Source organism: Lytechinus variegatus, chromosome 1 (assembly GCF_018143015.1).
Source record: "Lytechinus variegatus isolate NC3 chromosome 1, Lvar_3.0, whole genome shotgun sequence".
Classification (NCBI taxonomy): domain Eukaryota; kingdom Metazoa; phylum Echinodermata; class Echinoidea; order Temnopleuroida; family Toxopneustidae; genus Lytechinus; species Lytechinus variegatus.
In genome coordinates, this window is record NC_054740.1 from 7,279,857 (window position 1) to 7,301,759 (window position 21,903).

Here is a 21,903-nt window from a genome sequence, read left to right on the forward strand (position 1 = left end):
TCCATACCGGTATGACTTTCATACCGAACGGTATTACTAATACCGGTATATCGAAAAAGCTTAGTTAGAATGTTTGTTTTGTTGTTACAGTCAATGAATATGTGAAGGCAATGGAAGGCAGACCTGAGCTGATGGACAGACTGGCTCAGATTGAAACCAAGGAAAGACAACGCAAGGCTGTAAGTCGCTCCATACAAAGCATTCAATCATTACAATGTAGGGCTATTCTGTTTATCAATATCATTGAATAAATACCTGGCTCAAATTTTCCAGACAACTCTAATTTCTGACCAGTTAATCATATCATTTAAATCCACCACAGCACTTGGGTCTTTGGCAAGGCTTTAATCTATATTTGCCACTCTTCACCCAAGTATAGTAAATGGGTACCGGGTAAGAAGAAATTCCGTGAATGTTTGTGCACCTGATTAGGGTAGGCGTGCTACAGTTAAACTAATGGTATGCAGCCCATTGTGAACATTATAATATTGTCTTCATTATTATTTTTTCATATTCATTCAGAGGCAATTAAAGTTCTTTAAAATGCAACAAAAAATTAATGAGCATGTTCCAAATACACACTTCTCCATTGTTGAAGGTCTGTTTACATTGATATTTGGATTTCTGTGTGGTTGCAAATCTTCTTTCAATGTGTCCCTGGGTTATTGAAAATATCAATAATGTAATCACCTAAAGTGACTTTTGGCTACGATTGTTTGAATTTCTTGGGATATTTGATTCTCTCCATTGATAGAATGATAGTGACATCACAGCACCAGGAGGCAAGAACGTTCTCTATCCAGAGCACCTTAGCTCTTGTGAAATCAATGCTGGTATCAAGGAAGGGAGATACAAGAAAGGGACATTCAAAGCAAGCAGAGAAAACTTTAGGGAGGGATACGTCAGTGTACAAGGAATGGAGAAAATGGTAAGAGTACAAACTTGTACGGTTAAGAAGTTAGTAGTAAAGGAACTTTGTTTAAGAAAACAAAAATGTTGGAAGAGATTGTCATAGAAGAGGAAGTGAGTTTAAAAGTGTATAAATTTATAGGCCTCAATTCATATTCTAGAAACATGGTTTGTTCTGATTTCATTGTGATTAAGCATATAAAGCCCATTGAATAATAAACAAATATACCAGGCTTTGAGTAAGTATAGGGAGAATTATTCATCCGAGGTTGGACTGGCATTACTATCCGAGAAAATAGTAATTTGGCCAGTACAACCAAGGATAAATAATTCCCGCTATACTTTTGAAATAAAAGCCTGGTATATTTGTTTTATATCCTACATTTAATAACTGAATAAGGTAGAACAATAGTTTATCTACTCTTGTACACGTAGTTCATCTTTTCCTAATCTGAACTTAAATATAGATAACGCGCTGCACAGGCTGATCTACCTTTTTTCCGAAACAATGCGCTCAGCGGAACGTGGATTTGTGCCTGCGCCGTCCCTTTACGGGACTTGCCCGGTAGAGTCAACTCGCTGACCGGTGTGCCTGAGAAATTGCATGATCTGTGACATCAATGATGGAATAGTCAACTATTCCATCATTGACGTCACGGAATAGCACATTTTCTTCGGTGGGCGTTTCATTTTCTACATCATCGCAAAATAGTGCGAATAAGTTTGGTCACATGATGCTATTTAAACCAATCAGCATACAGGATTTGATTTATGTAGGATATGATATTGTTTATCCCACAGTTAAATGAAATTACTCACAGCTCTATGAAAATTATGGAAATGAACCATGGTTATAGTATTAGCAATTATTTATGGTTAGTGTTTTGGATTATGTGACTATTTGTACATTGTGAGGGAGGAATAAACAATACCTTAAAGAAATATGTCTGAGGCCCTTTTATAAGGACTTACTCCTATGGTAACTTTGCAATTGTTATAACTACCATAAACATTTTTATTGTGGTTGGTTGCTGATCCCTGTTACCATGGTAGTTGCCATAATTTCAAAGTCACCACAGTTGTATCTATTTAATTAATAGGCCCTTGATCTTCAATAAAAACTTTTCATGTATACAATTTGATGTACAAACTCTGTATTGAATTGTAACTCTTGTAATTTAAACAAAGGTTTTCATCAAAGGACTGGCCAATCAGAACAGAGCTGTGCAGGGTGATATTGTAGCAGTAGAAATTCTTCCAGAGTCTCAATGGACAGCGCCCTCTACTGTTATTGCAGAAGACAAGGGATCAAAAGAAGATGTACTAGATGAGGTGAGATGTTGTTGGATTTTGAAATATTTCTATTCATTAAAGGTAATGCAACATAGTAAAACCCACCAGTAGCGTAATGAGCAAAAAAATTTGAGGTGGCCAGATGTGGCTTATAGGGCAAAATTTTGAACTTTTTTTTTAAATGCCAAAATGTAATTTTATTACAGATTTTGATGTAAAACTCAGAACAATGTATTTCTCCCTTTTCCATTGGTTTTATTTTGTCCTCTCCCTTTTTTCTTTGTTGTGAAGCCCCTCCCCCCATCTGTAGGCATTGAAACCGACAAATAAAATGAGAGGGATCATGGGCTTGTATACTGAATTGACCAGGCCAGAACATGCCTGCAAGTTGTTACTGAAATGCTTATATGGGATAAACTGATTGGTTCACTTGCAGTAGTTTGGAACCAGCCTGGATTTTATCTAGCATGTCTATTCTTGTTTGAAGATTTCATGATGTCACATTACATAAAGTTTTCAAATAGTATTCAGTATTCCTTTGTATTTCTTGTAATTCACTTTTTTTTATAACTTCCATGTCATTGTCTTAATAAAGTTTAATGTTAAACTGACAGTGCTAATGTTGCTCATTCCTAATTTGAGTAAAAATTCTATCTCTCAGGATACTGACAACTCAATCAGCAGTCCTAAGAAGGGAGCAATACCTACATGTCGCGTTGTTGGTATCATCCAGCGTAATTGGCGGCCATTTTGTGGTGTTATTATGCCTCCTGCAGTCCAAGGGGTGAGAATTATCTTCTTTCTTTGTAGCAGAAACTGTATTGTGTACAATCTTTTGAAGCTCATCTGGGTCATGAAATAATATTCATACAATTACAACACATATTTTCCAAAGGTGACGAGTTGAAAAAAAATGGCAAACAAGAGACTTTGGCTTGTATTCTCAAGTCAGGTTCAAATTAGACCAAGGTCTAACTCTGCAAAAAATTGTGGGGAGCCAAAATTTTCAAAAATTCTTTTCATTTTTGTCTCACCTGCGAAGCAAAGTGAGACTATAGGCGCCGCTTTTCCGACGGCGGCGGCGTCATATCTTCGTCAAATAACATCAAATAACATCAAATCTTAACCTGAGGTTAAGTTTTTGAAATGACGTCATAACTTAGAAAGTATATGGACCTAGTTAATAAAACTTGGCCATAAGGTTAATCAAGTATTACTGAACATCCTATTAGAGTTTCATGTCACATGACCAAGGTCAAAGGTCATTTAGGGTCAATGAACTTAGACCATGTTGGAGGAATCAACATCGAAATCTTAACCTGAGGTTAAGTTTTTGAAATGTCATCATAACTTAGAAAATATATGGACCTAGTTCATGAAACTTGGACATAAGGTTAATCAAGTATCACTGAACATCCTGCATGAGTTTCAGGTCTCATGATTAAGGTCAAAGGTCATTTAGGGTCAATGAACTTTGGCCGAATCGGGGGGTATCTGTTGAATTACCATCATAACTTTGAAAGTTTATTGGTCTAGTTCATTAAACTTGGACATTAGAGTAATCAAGTATCACTGAACATCCTGTGCGCGTTTCAGGTCACATGACCAAGGTCAAAGGTCAATGAACTTTGGCCAAATTGGGTGTATCTGTTGAATTACCATCATAACTTTGAAAGTTTATGGATCTGATTCATGAAACTTGTACATAAGAGTAATCAAGTATCACTGAACATCCTGTTCGAGTTTCAGGTCACATGATCAAGGTCAAAGGTCATGTAAGGTCAATGAACTTTGGCCATGTTGGGTTTTTTTTTTTGAATAACCATCATATCTCTGTAAGTTTATTGGTCTAGTTCATAAAAAGTGGACATAAGATTAACCATGTATCACTGAACATCTTGTGCGAGTTAGAGTAGTATTCAAAGTGAGCACTGCTGCTATATTGAACCGCGTGATGCAGGTGAGACGGCCAGAGGCATTCCACTTGTTATAATTTTTCATGTTTATTTTGTTTCCTTTTGAATTGGCATTGAAGAAAAATACCTCAATATATTTCAGTTATCATTCCCAGATAATTTGAGTGTCATTTGAGTTAATAAATTGGATGTGTACTCTAAGGGAATTTGTGCCACATTTAGCTCTTCGTAGTTAAACCACACTTTTAAACCACGATTTAATTTAAACCCGACTTCAGAATACGGGCCTACATCTATGTCTGTTAGTGGTTTTGGTTGGAAATGTTTTGATGCTAGTTGATTTTATCATTAATTGAATATATATATGTACACTGTATTTTACAAAAGATACCTATAAAGTAAATGCAGTCCAAACTTATTAATTAGGCTTTCATATCAGGGATAACTCTATTAAATGGCCTTGTCTCTGGCCAACATGCCTTTCTACAATTTCACAGAGAAAGAGAAATGTTGGAAATTTTCTGTTTGATTGTATTTCAAAAACATAAAAAGTATTTTCTGGTGAAATCATTATTTAGGAACACTAAGCATGACATGCCCTTGATACAGCAACTAAGATATGAGGGAATAAAAGTAAATTTGATTGCTATTGTCGTAATTCTGATCTATGTTCTCTTTCAGGGCACCAGACATCTCTTCATGGCAGCTGAACGGCTTATACCAAAGATCCGTATTGAGACACAGCAGTATGAGACATTGAAGGGTAATAGGATCATAGTCAGTATAGACTCGTGGCCAAGAGATTCTAGGTATCCTCTAGTGAGTATTAATTTCATCAACTTATTTTAGGGTGGGTGAACAAGGCCATAGGCTAGTCTTAAAAATACATCATCCGTTAGCAGTTTGAGAAATGCAGTGGGAAGCCTTAGTGATAGGAATGATCATAGTCTGCATAGATTCATGCCCAAGAGATTCTCAGTATCCTTTCTTGGGTATTAATTTCATAAATCTAATTTAGGGTGGGTAAAAAAAAATTGAGGTCATATGTCAGTCTTTATAATCCATCATTCTATAACAGTTTACGAAATGCAGTAGTAACTCTAAACCAGCGATAGGAATCATAGTTGGCATAGATTCATGGCCAAGAGATTCTAGGTATCCTTTTCTGGGTATATATTTCATAAACCTAATTTAGGGTGGGTGAAAAAATTTGAGGTCATATGTCAGTCTTTATAATCCATTATTCTATAGCAGCTAACGAAATGCAGTGGGAACTCTAAGCCAGCGATAGGAATCATAGTTGGCATAGATTCATGGCCAAGAGATTCTAGGTATCCTTTCTGGGTATATATTTCATAACCCTAATTTAGGGTGGGTGAAAAAATTTGAGGTCATATGTCAGTCTTTATAATCCATTATTCTATAGCAGCTTACGAAATGCAGTGGGAACTCTAAGCCAGGGATAGTAATCATAGTTGGCATAGATTCATGGCCAAGAGATTCTAGGTATCCTTTTCTGGGTATATATTTCATAACCCTAATTTAGGGTGGGTGAAAATATTTGAGGTCATATGTCAGTCTTTATAATCCATTATTCTATAGCAGCTAATGAAATGCAGTGGGAACTCTAAGCCAGCGATAGGAATCATAGTTGGCATAGATTCATGGCCAAGAGATTCTAGGTATCCTTTTCTGGGTATATATTTCATAAACCTAATTTAGGGTGGGTGAAAAAATTTGAGGTCATATGTCAGTCTTTATAATCCATTATTCTATAGCAGCTAACGAAATGCAGTGGGAACTCTAAGCCAGCGATAGGAATCATAGATGGCATAGATTCATGGCCAAGAGATTCTAGGTATCCTTTTCTGGGTATATATTTCATAAACCTAATTTAGGGTGGGTGAAAATTTTGAGGTCATATGTCAGTCTTTATAATCCATTATTCTATAGCAGCTAACGAAATGCAGTAGGAACTCTAAACCAGTGATAGGAATCATAGTTGGCATAGATTCATGGCCAAGAGATTCTAGGTATCCTTTTCTGGGTATATATTTCATAAACCTAATTTAGAGTGGGTGAAAAAATTTGAGGTTATATGTCAGTCTTTATAATCCATCTTTCTATAACAGTTGGGAACCCTAAGCGAAACGATATGGAGATAGTCGGCATAGATTCATGGCCTAGAGGTTCTAGATATCTAGCAAGTATACATATCAGAAACTTATTCTAATGTTGATGAGATATTTTGGAGAATTAGGCTATACATGTGTCAGATCAAGAATTAATAGATAAAATGAGGGGCCCACTTTAGAATGAGAGAAACCAAAAATACACTGCAACTTGATTTTCAGGTAATCAGAAGTGTACAGTGTATTATGTTTAACCTCAACATTTTCTGCAACAGGAACATGACTGTTCACTGGGTCACAGTCTACATGTATATTGATCACTGACTAGCATTTCATTATTTTTTTGTCAGTGACTCTCACTGAGCTTCTGAATCTATTGGATCTGATCTCTGAAAAAAAAAATTATAAGTCACTTTATGACATCATCCCTTGGACACATGGGATGTCAGTAGGTAAGTATGTTTTGGGCGTCGTGGTCGAGTGGGTATGACTCATCTTTTATTCTGAGGAATGTGGGTTCAATTCCGAACCATGGCATGTTAACAGCAAGAAATATACACCCTTTTGCTGCACTCAACCCAGGTGAAATGAATGGGTATTCCTCGAATGCTTGAGTGTGTATCTACCAATTGTCAAGCTCAGTAGAGTATATTAATACTATTACTACGCTATATAAATGGTCCATGTTATTACTATTGCAACTGAATGCAAATCACCTTCAAATTTGGGTTTAATCAAAGGACTTATGCTTGAAATTAGGACTTAGCTTAATTTAGAATTGAACTTTAAAATTCTTGCAACCCCAAGTAGGCCTGGGAAGAATAACCTTTTCGCCTTTCGAAGTTGGCCAGTGTAAACAATCAAATAGTTTGAAAAGTTGTTATTCTTGGATTATCAGAAATCACAAGAAAACTTCTCTATGTTCATGACCTACCATTGGTCACACATAATGAGCGAGCTGACTCAATTAAGTGACTCAGTCGAGTATCCCAATACAGCGCCTATGATATGCACATCAACATAGCTGCATTGCACTTTGTTGTCAAATTCAAAGATTATAGCTGTTTGCATTCGATAATGAAATGTCTTAAATCAGTAGTCGATGACATCTGGCGATCATTCAATTAGTGTAAAAAGTATATTGAAGTATTCGGTTGCCGATTGTTGATAAACTGATCCAATGCATCGATCGTTTTACTCTCAGGACTATCAAACCACAGTTAGACTTTTTGAATTATTTCATGCTTTCACTACATGTTTCTAATCAGATTCATGTCAGGAAAAATAGGGTTGCAAAATGTATTAGCTTCAGGAGTTGTTTGAAATTGTGATGAAGAAATCATTATGTTCTGCACTCATCAGAGTATGATGCTCAAATGATTAAATGCAAGGTGCTCTGTTCTTTTGGTTGCGTCTTTGTGATGCATTGCTTCCTCTCCATTTGTAATTCTATCATTAGTTTACATTTATAATTCCTATTAAAAAATACTAGAAAACATCTCTTTGTATAAAATCTTGTTTGCTGATAATTTATTTGATGTTACACTATTGTCTCGCTTCGTAGCTTAGTGACTAAGGGCCACTCCTCTCAACAGCAGCGGTAACGGCTGCATCGTCAACATTGAAATCTTAATCGAGGTTAAGTTTTTGAACTGTTATCATAACTAAGTAAGAAAGTGTATAAAGTCGCCTAGTTATAAACATAAGATTAATCAAGTAGCCAGTCTCTTTGTTTCTCTCTTTCTCTTCTTCTAATTTCTCTAATTTTCTCTGTTTATTACCTTATTACATTACGGACTGAAATTCGCTTTGCTAACTTACAGGTTCAAGAAATAAATAAACTAGAATGTTGTTTTTTAATTAAAAGACTGACTTTGAAGTCGACATCTAGCTCCTTTGCAATGTGACTAAGTCCATTCTTTCTCTCTCGCTTTTCTCTATTTCTCTTTCTTTCTTACCTTGTTTGGTTACGCATACTGAATTAAGCTTTAATAAAGGTTCACGAAACAAAGAGGTAAATGAAATCAGAATGTTATTTTGTGATTTATAAACAAGTCTAATTTAACTCATAAAATTATGTTATTATGTGAAGTATCTTTAACTGAGGTAAAAGAATGACTTATTGGAGTAGCCAATCTCTTCCTTTCTGTCTGTCTTTCTCATTTCTCTCTACTTCTCTCTCTTTATTACCTCGATCAGTTACAGATACTGAAGTTAGCTTTGCTAACTTAAAGGTTCAGGAAAGAAATATGTTTGTCCTGAATAAAATTTTATTTTTGTGGTCTATGAACATATATATTTATTTTGTGAAGTGGATTTTAACCCATAAATTTATGTTTTTATGTGAAGAATCTTTTGCTACATGAGGTAAAAGACTAACTTGAAATTCAGCATTTAGCTCCTTAGTAGATTAGCCTTATCTCTTCTCTTTTTCTATTTCTTTCTCTTTATTACCTCGATCAATTGTGGATACTGAAGTCCGCTTTGCAAACCTAAAGTTTTAGGAAAGAAGTAGCTACAAAAAAATGTACATGGAATTTGACTGTTTTGCTTTTCCGATGGCGGCGACTACAGTGGGGACAGCATCTTCAACATTGAAATCTTAACCAAGGTTAAAGTTTTTTAGATGTCATCATAACTTCATGAAACTTGGACAAGAGTAATCAAGTGTCACTGAACATCCTGTGTGAGTTTCAGGTCACATGACCACGGTCAACTTTCATTTAGGGTCAGTGAACATAGTGTTTTGTTATCATACAAGTGGTGTTTTTTTGTGAGTTATTAATCTTTTCAAAGTCAGCACTGCTGCTATGTTGAATTGCGTAATGCAGGTGAGCCTGCCAGGGGCATTCTACCTGTTAATTTTATTTCTCTCCCTTCATCTCAGGGTCATTTTGTTCGTAACCTTGGTGCAATTGGAGACAAAGAAACAGAAAATGAGGTGTTGTTATTGGAGCATGACGTACCCCATCTTCCTTTCTCTGAAGCAGTGCTAAGTTTCTTGCCAAAACTGCCATGGACAATCACAAAAGAGGTAGGTTTATTGAAGCAGCATGAGAACATCTGGGCCCCGTCTTACAAAGAGTTATGATTGATCTGATCAATCACAACTATGGAAAGCCAGCAAAGCCAACATATAAAATGCATGTTTACCAAAAAATTTCTAGATAGAATGTATATCCATAAATTCATTGATTTCTTGACAATTTGGTGTTCTCCTTTGTTTACAAAGGACATTTTGCAAATTTCCTGTAGAAAAAGTTATGACACTAATGGATTTCCATAGAGTTACGATTGATTGACCCATGTATACCAAGAGATATCTTCCCTCTATTCTTCTTGTGATATAGAACGAAGCTGCAAGAGAAGATCTGAGGCATATAGACATCTGCAGTGTATATTCTCCAAGCTGAACAGATATTGATGATTCTCATTATTAGGTTATTAGGAATACTAAATTCCCTCCCACTATTCTTGTGATGTAGGATGAAGCAGCAAGAGAAGATCTGAGGCATATAGACATCTGCAGTGTAGATCCTCCAGGGTGTACAGACATTGATGATGCTCTTCATTATAGACCATTGGAAAATGGCAATGCAGAGGTGAGTCCTTGTTGGAATGCTTCCCAGGGAGTGGTTTGTGCATTGTGTGCGGGAAAGCTAGGATCTGATGAGCAGGGTGAAAGCATCTTTTTAGCACTTAAAAGACTGTTTTGATGTATTGAGCGCTATATGAAAGTGGAATATTATTATTATTACTTTTATGAGAATACAACATGAAGTTGGGGTTGTTTTATTTTAGATAATGCTCCTTCAAACTTGGTGCTACAAAGCTTGGCAAAATTTTGTTTGCAAAACTAATGAAATATAATAAACTAAAAAAAAAATGTTACAAAGGCACGTTTGCACACTGAAATTTTTAATGATTGTTCATGGTATCATTCAACATGACGTGGTTGTAACAGTGAATTTATGATGATATATAAGAGGAGTCCTAACATATTGAAATTATATTGATATTTTTTTTCATACTAAACACTGTAAATGCCTCTATCCCTGCTATTTTGCAGGGCCAGATACATGTATTCCTGTACTATAGATGGGGTTACCCCACTTTTCAAAGACTTAAAGGGGAATCCAGCCTTGGCCATAAAATGTTGTGTTGGGAAGGAGAAAAATAAATAAAACAGAATGGTGAAAGTTTGAAAGAAATTGGAAAAGCAATAAGAAAGTTATAGCTGCTTTAAAATTGAGATCACTAATACTATGTAGATTTCAAATTGGCAACTGGGTAAGTAAGTTATGACAAGGGGCAAGGACAACTTTCCCATAGGCCATGTACTTTATTATCAGGGATTTGTGGTTTTCTCCTAAGTACCCATTCCCCTGGGGCAGTAATCTAAATATAACCCATGTAGTATATTGTTTTATGTCCTCATAATTTGAAATAAAACTTTTGGGAAAAATGACATTTTAGCCATAATATGTATTGGAGTTCATGGAAGAGTAGTCCTTGCCTTACATCACTATGACATCCCATATGCGGCCAATTTGAAATCTCCATGGGTATAGTGATTACCAATATTTACAACTTTAAAAAATTCATAACTTTCTTGTTGTTTGTCTAATATTGTTCAAACTTTCACCTATCAACTTGTCTGATTTTTCTTTTCCTTATAAAAACAAGTTTTTATTTGGGTTGGATTCCCCTTTAATGAAAAAAAAGGAAAATGGACCAAGCTTAACCCCGGGCTATAGATGGGGCTAACTTGCCATTTACCCCCACATGTAGTACAGGGTTCAGGACAATTTTGTCTGTGTGAAAATGGTATTTGAGTACTCTTTTGTTTATCTTTTGAAAATTCCGTCGGACAGGAGATCAAGCAACCATCTTCAATTTGCTAATAAATAAAATTCAACTTTATGTTTTTTACTGAGATTTTTGACCTTGTAATTTTTAAACCCAAATTTTTGCCCTTATAATTTTTTGTCAGGTGGGTGTTCACATAGCTGATGTCAGTCACTTCATTAAGCCAGGAAATGCCTTAGACACAGAGGCCTGTAACAGAGGTACAACAGTTTATCTTGTTGACAGGGTAAGTTTCATTACTACTTCTACTTCTGTACTTCATTGTTTTAAACTCTGTGAAGTATTTTGATAAGTGTTTGTTGAGTTGTGCTTCTGACGGTTGGTTTTGAGAATTGCTTCATTGTCATGACAAAACCTCATATCTAACATTTTGGGGAAGAAAATTATTTCTTGTATGATTAGAGAATTCCTGAATTGATACTCTGTCTTAATCTGTACTCTCTATCTTATAAATGTGAAGTAACTACGCCGCCCTACAGGGAATGAGATCCATTGGATTGTGTATAATGGCAAGAATGTTAAACACAAATTCAACACAAGAAAAATCTCCGAGAGTTACCTCAAAATTCTGGCTACTGACTGCAGGCTTTCTTGGCGATGTGACCCGAGCTGACCTTAGTGACATAATGATTAATGGTCAGCTTATCGACATTTGGAAGCACGTATCGCCCTCTGTCCTTGTGGAAAGAAGGTTTGAACACTGAGATTTTTTTCTTGCATTGAGATCAAAGTTCAACTTTTTTTTTCAATCAACATATGAACTTTCATGATTGCATGATTGATATTTCATTAACCGTCGTTATAGGTGATTGGGGTGGTAACAATTCTTTGGAGTTCCAGTGTATGGTACTTCGAGGGGTGATGAGGTGAGATTTGCTTTCACCAAAGACCCCTGGGGTTGTTTCACAAAGATTTAAGTATGACTTAAATCACACTTAAATGCCGACGCGTATCTGAAATGCAACGCGCAATCTAATTGATCAATATTTTGTAGTGCGCGTCCTCTTTGCATGATCTGACCAATGCGGTCATGTCTTTTATACCGCGCGCAACTAGGCATATAAGTGCGACTCTTAATCATACTTAAATCTTTTTGAAGCACCCCCCTGGTGGGTGTTTCATAAAGCTGTTCATAAGTTACTAGCGATTTTAATGTAATTGGTGATCATATCTTGTGGTAAATGATACACACCAGATTTTCATTGATGGTGATGTAGTTCATATGAAAGGATCACCAATCTTATTTGTAAAGTCGCTAATAACTTACACACAGCTTTGTAAAACACCCACCAGGAGTTTATTAATATCAGGTTCATGTAGATCTCTCCTCTATAAAAAAAAAAAAAATCAGTCACTTCTTCATTATCATTATCTGTAATTTTATTTCATTACTGTCTTGTCAACAGAGGATAGACATGGTACCAGATCTTCTTAGTTCTAACCTCTGTTCTCTAAGGGGTGGTGAGGTAAGGTTTGCCTTCTCAACACTCTGGGAGATGACCCCTCAAGCCGAGATTGTCAATGTTAGATTCACAAAGAGCATCATCAAGTCAAGGGTAAGACTTGTACTGAATATCTCTACTTTAGATAAATTTGTCTATGGATTCCTTATTATTTTTAAAATTTGGTGTGTAAATTTATTCTTCATCCTATCACAAATGGGCTCTTGAAATCATTGATGGTGTTTGCATTTCAGGACCCTGTAACATCAAGATTAGAATTGATAGAGGGATTTCATTTGAGTAGTGATTTCTCTATGACTTTGGGCAATGTTATAGTTCATGCATTTCTGTACATCCTCTGAATTTGTATACATTGATATGTTGTCATGTACATGTGCGATTTTTGTTAGCGCAAGAGTGCGCTTTGTGTAAGAAAAGAAGATCCAAGGTAATCGTATGATTTATTGTCTCTATTTCTTTGTTTTCTTTTATATTATTGATGGAGTAATCGTGATATAGTCATATCAGGAAGGTCATTGTCTTAAGCTCCCCCTCTGATATGACAATATGTAAACCACTATTTTGTAAGGGGAAGCACTTCTTGTCAGAAATGAATGCATTCGTCATCACGTGTGACCTACCCTCTAGTTGGTAAAATTTTGTATTTCCTTCATCTCTCTGTACATGTATATGTAAAGATTGTTCATTTTTTTTTACTGAGAAATAAAAAAAGTCTCATTGATTTCTCATTGTAGGCAGCATTCACGTATGAAGAAGCGCAGAACAAGATTGATGATAAATCCCAGAATGATGCTCTAGCAATAGGTCTAAGAGGACTCAACAGGATGGCCAAGATACTCAAGCAAAAGAGAATTGATAATGGGTAAGTGGTGTTGGTTTTCTTCTCCCTTCTCCCTCTCTTCCCAATCCCCTTCCCCTCCGTCCTTTTTTTAGTCATTCAATTATGAAATACCATTGACTATCTAAAAAAAGAATGGAGAAGGAAACAGCATAATTTCTCAAACATTTCATAAACTGATATCTGGGGCCTGTTACAGAAAGATCTGCAATCAAACACAAATCTAGAAATCATACACAACATTGATTTCAACCAATCAAGAGCGTGCATTCAGGATTTGCGCTTGATATTTTGAGATGGGTTCTGACACAACTGTTTTTGCAACAGGGCCCTGGATGTGCCAATCTTCAGGGAGTTGCCTGATTTCAGACTGTGACAACTTCCCATTTCAGGATGTTTTTCAGGATTTATTGTACAGCAAAAATAATGCTTTCATATGTTCTGATGCATGTTTCATAAAGCTGTTCATAAAGTTATGCACTACTTTATGCACGACTAGTCCATGTTTTTAGGAGTTAAAGAGAAATGTCAGTAATTGCAGTAAACACTGATTTCATGAGAAAGTCTGTAAAACCAGGCTTAATTGTCAGAATATCATCGAGGATCTAGATCTGGTACAGTTACATGAACTGAACTTTGTGAAATCTTGAAATCTACGCTGAAAAACGTTCACTCTGAAGATCACCAACACAGATGTGCACACGTGGGACAGTGTATTATTATTGCTGAAATAAAGACCCGACGGAAGTGATTGAATCCGTGCTTATTTTGCTTATTTCTCAGCAATTACACAATTTCTTCCAGAGTCCTTTGGCACACATTTTTTATTCATACAAATTGGGTGGTCATTATATAAGATTCTGTAAAAAGTCATTTTGAGATCGTTACCAAAACTGGAATTTATCTTTAAGGCAGCTACATGGGGATATACTATTCAGTACGAGAAAGGGTCACCAGTCTTGTGTGTGAAGTCTTTCTTTCTTAACTTACCAACACCTACCTGGCTTCTTTTCAGGCCCGGTAACTGACCGGTATCCCCCTGTGATATATCTTCGATTATTTTGTACTTTTGTAACCCAAGAAGAAGAAGACAGTGTTAAACTTAACAGGATATAATCATTCAACAAGGTAGTAACATTGAAAGATGGATTTACAGCATTTCTTGTTTCTGTCATTATTTGTATTTTCAACTAAGTTTTAGCCGGAGTAAATGACAGTAATATCCTGGTTACTGGTCCTCTTTGTAAACAGCTATTATACTAATGTAAGAAAATCTGCACATTTCTTTCATTGTGAAGTCTGCCCAGTGTCTTTCTCCTCTTGATCATCCAATATCAGTGTAAAAAAAACAAAAGGAGAATTGGAATAGGAAAGAGGTTGAGAGAATTTTCTGCTGAAAGAAGTAGCAAAAGAGATAGGAGCAAATCTCAGTCCCCTTTATTTACTCATTCTCTGTCATGTCTTCCTCTACAGAGCTCTGACGTTAGCATCATCTGAGATCCGATTCAGTATGGACAGTGAGACTCATGATCCTATTGAAGTTGAGAGGAAAGTCATGAGGTAAGTCAACCACGTCAGGCAAACTGGAGGGTGGTCTTTAGGCAATATCATGGTGGCAATGTGATTCTTTTACTGTTGTTTGTAGAGTTTATTCAACTAATCCAATGGTTTTTAGGCCTTGAATTTTGATATTTTGAGGGTAATTAGAAATACCACTTTCTTTGTGGCACATTACTGTACATATTACAGCACAAACAAGAAAAAAGAAAAAAAAGCACCAACCATCTCACATGTCAATGAAATGAGAATTAGACCTCTTAAAGGGGAAGTTCACCCTGAAGAAAACTTTGTTGTAAAAATAGCAGAAAAAGTAGTAAAAAATATTGGTAAAGGTTTGAGGAAAATCCGTTAAAGAGTAAGAAAGTTATTACAGTTCAAAATTTGGGATTTGTGACGTCATAAACGAGCAGCTGCCCCATGTGTTATGTGATATAAAATGTATGCATTTCAAATTTTGTATGGTTCCTGATGAATTAATTTTGTTTTCTTTTCATGATCGGGTGTGAAATGATTTGTCTATTGATATACAAAAGTTACATTGAAAACCATTTTCAATTTTCTGACGAAAATGACATTTCATTGATTTTTTACCATTCGCTATGTAGAAATGCTGCTCGCATATGACGTCACAAATCAAATAATTGAAATTCTAATAACTTTTTAATTATTTGATGAATTTTTCTCAAACCATCGGCAATATTTTTTATTATTTTTTCTGCTCTTTTTACAATAAACTTTTTGTCAGGGTGAACTTCCCCTTTAATAGAGCATCCACGTCCATTGCATGGAATCGCCTTGGATTAATTCAACATATAAGGTTACATAAGGTTCAGTTCTGGACGCGGGATCTTCTGCTCCTCTATGTCCAGCTCCTGGTGATATACAGTGACGTTTGTAGAAATGGCACGGTCTGGGGAGGAACCCTATAATCAAATTTGAATTCTGCTTTACGCCACGAAAAAAATATCAATCCTCTTTTCAAATTGTAATATATCCTTAGACACTACTACAAACTCAGGAAGACTATTGCATTAGTTACAGAACATCAATGTTAAAAAAAGTTCTTATGTATAATCTTATCAGCTCTTATCTTGGAAAGCTTGTGTGTATGCCCCCTTGTATTGATGAGAGAATTATGAGAGAATTATTGTGGAGAATCTTAAAGGTTTCTATCATGTTACCCCTAGAGGTTGCTGGCTAATATTCTGGTGTCCCAGAAGATAGGGCAGGACATCCTACTCTTCCCTCTTAATCTTTGTAATCTATCTGCTTTCTTTCAGAGAAACCTACTCCATGGTTGAAAAGTTCATGTTGTTGGTTAAGTTGGCTAACATTTTGGTGGCCTAGAGCATTGAGCAGGACATCCTATTCCTCCATCTTCTTCTTAGTAATCTATCTGCTTTCTTTCAGAGAAACCAACTCCATGGTTGAAGAGTTCATGTTGTTGGCTAACATCTCTGTAGCCCAGAGGATAAGACAGGAGTTCCCTCAGAGTGCTTGCCTTAGAAGACATCCTGTTCCTCCACCTTCAAACTTCGAACCAATCATCAAGGTTGCTCTCACAAGGGTATGTCAAACATTTACAATAAATGATTTCTTTTAACCCTAATTCTCCGGGGGGGGGGGGGGGCATAATGGCTCCCCTCGACAATGTTTGCGATGTATCTGCTGTGCAAAATTTTTTGACCTCGCCGCTCACTGACTTTTTGTCTCACCTGCGAAGCAGAGTGAGACTATAGGCGCCGCTTTTCCGACGGCGGCGGCGTCAACATCAAATCTTAACCTGAGGTTAAGTTTTTGAAATGACATAACTTAGAAAGTATATGGACCTAGTTAATAAAACTTGGCCATAAGGTTAATCAAGTATTACTGAACATCCTATTAGAGTTTCATGTCACATGACCAAGGTCAAAGGTCATGTAGGGTCAATGAACTTAGACCATGTTGGAGGAATCAACATCGAAATCTTAACCTGAGGTTAAGTTTTTGAAATGTCATCTTAACTTAGAAAATATATGGACCTAGTTCATGAAACTTCGACACGAGTTTAATCAAGTATCACTGATCATCCTGCATGAGTTTCACGTCACATGACCAAGGTCAAAGGTCATTTAGGGTCAATGAACTTTAGCTAAATTGGGGATATCTGTTGAATTCCCATCATAACTTTGAAAGTTTATGGATCTGATTCATGAAACTTGGACATAATAGTAATCAAGCATCACTGAACATTTTGTGCAAGTTTCAGGTCTCATGATGAAGGTCAAAGGTCATTTAGGGTTAATGAACTTTGGCCGAATCGGGGGTATCTGTTGAATTACCATCATAACTTTGAAAGTTTATTGGTCTAGTTCATTAAACTTGGATGTTAGAGTAATCAAGTATCACTGAACATCCTGTGCGCGTTTCAGGTCACATGACCAAGGTCAAAGGTCAATGAACTTTGGCCGAATTGGGTGTATCTGTTGAATTACCATTATAACTTTGAATGTTTATGGATCTGATTCATGAAACTTGTACATAAGAGTAATCAAGTATCACTGAACATCCTGTGCGAGTTTCAGGTCACATGATCAAGGTCAAAGGTCATGTAAGGTCAATGAACTTTGGCCATGTTGGGGTTTTTTGTTGAATAACCATCATATCTCTGTACGTTTATTGGTCTAGTTCATAAAAAGTGGACATAAGAGTAACCATGTATCACTGAACATCTTGTGCGAGTTAGAGTAGTATTCACAGTCAGCACTGCTGCTATATTGAACCACGTGATGCAGGTGAGACGGCCAAAGGCATTCCACTTGTTACTATGAAGTCTCGCGCAAATTTTGAGAGAAAATTTGTGACACCCGGGTACGTGGTTATGACATTACGCAACATTATGTAAGTGCATGTCAGACCCAAAATTGCTCATAAACATGATTTCATGTACAAATCCAATGCAAATTGTGTATTTAGCCAAAATTCATAAATATATCATTATTTCTACTTTTACTGACTAATCTGAATAAATTTTGCCATGTTTATGATCAGAATTAAGTCAGGAACGAATTCCTTCGAAAAAAACATAAGAAATCGGTCATGGTACCAGATATTTTCATTCACAATTGTTAGGAATGCTGTAAAGAATATTTTCACCAAAGAATAGCATTCCAGGAGCTTTATTTAGTAAATCAGAGCAAAAAGTATGATTTCATGAATAAATTAGCATAATTAATTCATATGAAATAGAAATATATGAATTCAGTGAAATTTACCAATGTAAGTGCTATTGATAGAGCATTTTTCACTGTAGCAGATCAACAAATGATTGTGAATTTGCAATTAAGTTCAAGGCATGATTGATTAGGAGGGATCCTTTCCAATTTTTCTGTGTATAGACAAAGCAATGGTGAATTGTGAAAGTCATCGTGAAAGTCTGCATCGGTCAAAGCCATTGTTGCACCATGTTGAACTTGTTTGAAGTTGTACTATTAATGAGATTTAACCCTAATTAGGCAGGGCCTTTTGGCTGTTCTGTGACCGGGGGGGGGGGGGGATTCAACCCCCCCTTAGATCTTGGCCGCCGATTGCACGAGCGCCGCAATAATTTGCATGCTGGTAGTGTGCAATGTAATTTACAAGGCTGTATGGTAAAATTTTCCTAAATAATGAGATTTTATAGGAATTAATTATGCTAATTTATGCTTAAATCATACTTTTTGCTCCAATTCATAAAATAAAGCTTCTAAAATGCTAATTTTTGGTAAAAATATTCTTTGTAGCATTCTTAACAATCATAATTGAAAATAGCTTCATTTTAGGAAATCAATTTCTTATGTATTTTATTGTTTTATGAATTATGTATTTCTTTGTTTTTCAACCTTTTTTTCCTTTGTTTTTTTCACCAGATTTATTGCACAACGTTTTTGAAGCATAATTATGCTAAAATCAATTAATTTCAGCTGTTTAAAATCTCATAGACAATGTATGTAATGCATGTGTAATTGATATTATTATATCCTGATATTCTATTAAGTGTTTTTTAATCTATGTATTAATCTTGAAAATTATCACCATCTTGTTTTTGACAGGGCTTTGAATTGCAGGTTGACAGTGGTAAAGCACTCGCTGATTCCCTAGATAAGGCCAATATTCCTTCCATTCCATTCTTCAACCAGTTATTACGTATGATGACAACGCGATGTATGACACAAGCCCTCTACTTCAGCAGTGGGATGCTACAGGAAGATGAATACCTACATTTTGGTTTGGCCTCACCAATCTACACTCATTTTACATCTCCCATCAGAAGGTATGCAAAGATTTATGCAGTTATCTAATTTGACTTTTCCAACATCACCAAAATTTGCGGTTCTGTATATTACCTTTGCTGCTCATAAAAACCCCACCAAAATTGTGAATAATAATAACTACTAAACATACACAATGAGTACAGAGTGGCAAGAATATCAACATGAATATGCAAAAAAAAAATGTTTGCTTGTTCAGTTGTTGAATAAAAGCAGTCAGTGATTAACCCCTCAGTCTTTGATTTTACAGATACTCTGACGTGATTGTCCATCGGATGTTAGCTGTTGCAGTCGCAGCTGATTCCTGCTACCCAGATCTCTTGGACAAGACCAAGATTCAGGTGAATATGTGCATGAATAAATCTGATTACTACAAAAGGGAAGAAATCAGGCCACCATTTCATGAAATCTATCAGCACTTATACAATATTTAGTGACGCAGTAACCGGAGTAAAAAGTCAGAAACCAGTGCTTGTTTAACCAAGGATTTCACTGAAAATGTCAGATCTTAAAATGTAGTTAGCACCTGCATCTCTCATGAAAAGGTCCCAGGGTTCAATATCATGAAAGTGTCCTTACAAAGCTTGTCATTTATGTTGTTGGTTCAAAATGAGATACTGGTATATATGAAACCTGTTTGGAAAATATTGTTAGCCTGAAACTTTTAAGATTATTCATAGATTTAAATAAGAAAATGATATAATGTCACTTGGGTATTAATACCATTTACATGTATCTATATATTTGAAAAAAAAATGATGGAATCTTATAAAAAAGCTGTATGTTAGAAATATGGCATTGATGATGACCTCATATTGTCTCAGACTCCTGGAAAGAATTATTTTAAAACAAAAGAATTTTACCACATAACTCTTTTTTAACTGTCCTCAAAATATTTTTATAAAAAGAAACAAGGTGATAATAATACTGTGGATAATGGTTATACAATTGTTCATATTCATTAATCTTGAAAGAACTGAATGACTTTATAAAATTTATGTAATGTAAATTGATAATGTATAATAGCAACATGCAATACATGATATGTCATTATCAATTGGTGATACATCATTGGAACATATGCCATGAAGTGAGACTTTGTAATTTGAAAGTGTACTTTGCGTAAATGTGAATATTTAGAATTCCATCTGTTCTCTATTCCTCTGTGTGTTTAGGAGATCTGTGACAATTTGAATTATCGTCATAGGATGGCACAGTATGCAGGTAGAGCATCAGTGGATTTACATACTCAGGTAGGAACTTACTGTGTGGTGTGAACATATCCGTGTATATGTGTGACTTTATGAAAGAGTCATTGGCCCGAATTCACTAAACCATCAGTTGAACCCATGGTCTATGCAGATTTCCTGTATAAATTACGCTTATTTACTGGGTATATTGAAAAATGTCCAATGCTGATGTGCGCTTTTGTCACAGTACACCAATTTTTTTCTGACTTATGATCTTATGATTCATTTACAGATCGAGCATACTGATCTTATGATTTTCCTTACAGATCGAGCATAATGATCTTAAACAAATGGGAGTAATGCCAAATAAAGCCTCTTTATTTACTATCTATTGTCCATGGCGGACTGCATTTGCATATTATGCATATTAATGAGTCAGAAAGAAGAGGATCGAGGGTATTTGAATTTCAGTTCATTGTGATTTAGCCGTGAACCAGAATAGCCTGGTGGTTAAGTCGCTGCCCCGAAAGCAGTAGATGGCAGGTTCGAATCCCACTGGTTTCAATTTTTTCTGACTTATGATTTATGATTTTCATACAGATCGAGCATACTGATCTCATGATTTTCATTACAGATCGAGCATACTGATCTTAAACAAATAGGAGTAATGCTGAAAATTTGTTTACAAATTGACACCAGCTGCGATTGGTTAAGTATGTTATTATATTCATGAGTCAACTGTTTTGAAGTAGTAAGTCCACTTTTCAACTGGTGGTTTTTGAATTTGGGCCATTTTGTTTCTCCAAGGATGTATTTGTGGTTGTGTAAACATTATTATTAGGCAGTGCTGCACCATCCCGAGTGTGCTCAATTTCGAGATTTTAGCCAGATCGGCCCTCTTCACGATTAATCTCGAGATTCAAGAAACCCTGTCTCCACCATCGCAAGAAGAGCGATTCCTGCTCGAGCAAGGCAACAAGCCCGATATTCCGAGCGTGCGCACTGTCAGATCATGGAGTTTCAACGGCCCGCGCTTTTGAATAACTTCCCGCGATATGCAATCAATGTACTCCTTTCACTAGCACTTTCGGCGAATTTGACCGGTGTTATGCAGCAATCCTCTCAGCTCAGCCATGCTCAGCGAGTGAAGAAGTGATGTATTCTTTGTCAGATATTATGGTGGAGAAGGAGGCAACGACAGAGAGAGAGGGAGAGAAGGAGGAAAGGAATGCTATTTGCTCACATTTTGCGAAGGAATAAGACGACACTGCTGTCAGTGTTATTGACCATGACCATCGTCGATGACGAGCGCCCCCCCATTGGTCTGGTCTCTCCCAAAATCCATCGTTGCTGATTCGAGAATTGATGAACGCTATTCGCGATAATGTCTATTTGCGTGTATAAAGTTCACTTTAGCATGCGTTTGGTACGATTGCGATGTGTT

At 36.1% G+C, this 21,903-nt stretch overlaps 1 protein-coding gene across 1 annotated transcript in view; it reads left to right on the top strand.

The window, feature by feature from the left end:
• LOC121417481 (exosome complex exonuclease RRP44-like) overlaps nt 1-20,583 on the top strand; it is a 31,056-nt gene extending 10,473 nt beyond the window's left edge. The window contains exons 5-19 of the mRNA XM_041611233.1: nt 91-179; nt 755-928; nt 2,098-2,241; nt 2,864-2,986; nt 4,800-4,937; nt 9,138-9,284; nt 9,736-9,852; nt 11,244-11,345; nt 12,526-12,675; nt 13,317-13,444; nt 14,894-14,980; nt 16,391-16,547; nt 19,051-19,271; nt 19,520-19,610; nt 20,445-20,583. Of these exons, the coding sequence (XP_041467167.1) occupies nt 91-179; nt 755-928; nt 2,098-2,241; nt 2,864-2,986; nt 4,800-4,937; nt 9,138-9,284; nt 9,736-9,852; nt 11,244-11,345; nt 12,526-12,675; nt 13,317-13,444; nt 14,894-14,980; nt 16,391-16,547; nt 19,051-19,271; nt 19,520-19,610; nt 20,445-20,546 (1,970 nt within the window). The 3' untranslated portion in view covers nt 20,547-20,583. The remainder of the gene's footprint in view (nt 1-90; nt 180-754; nt 929-2,097; nt 2,242-2,863; nt 2,987-4,799; nt 4,938-9,137; nt 9,285-9,735; nt 9,853-11,243; nt 11,346-12,525; nt 12,676-13,316; nt 13,445-14,893; nt 14,981-16,390; nt 16,548-19,050; nt 19,272-19,519; nt 19,611-20,444) is intronic.
• Nucleotides 20,584-21,903: the final 1,320 nt, after the last annotated feature.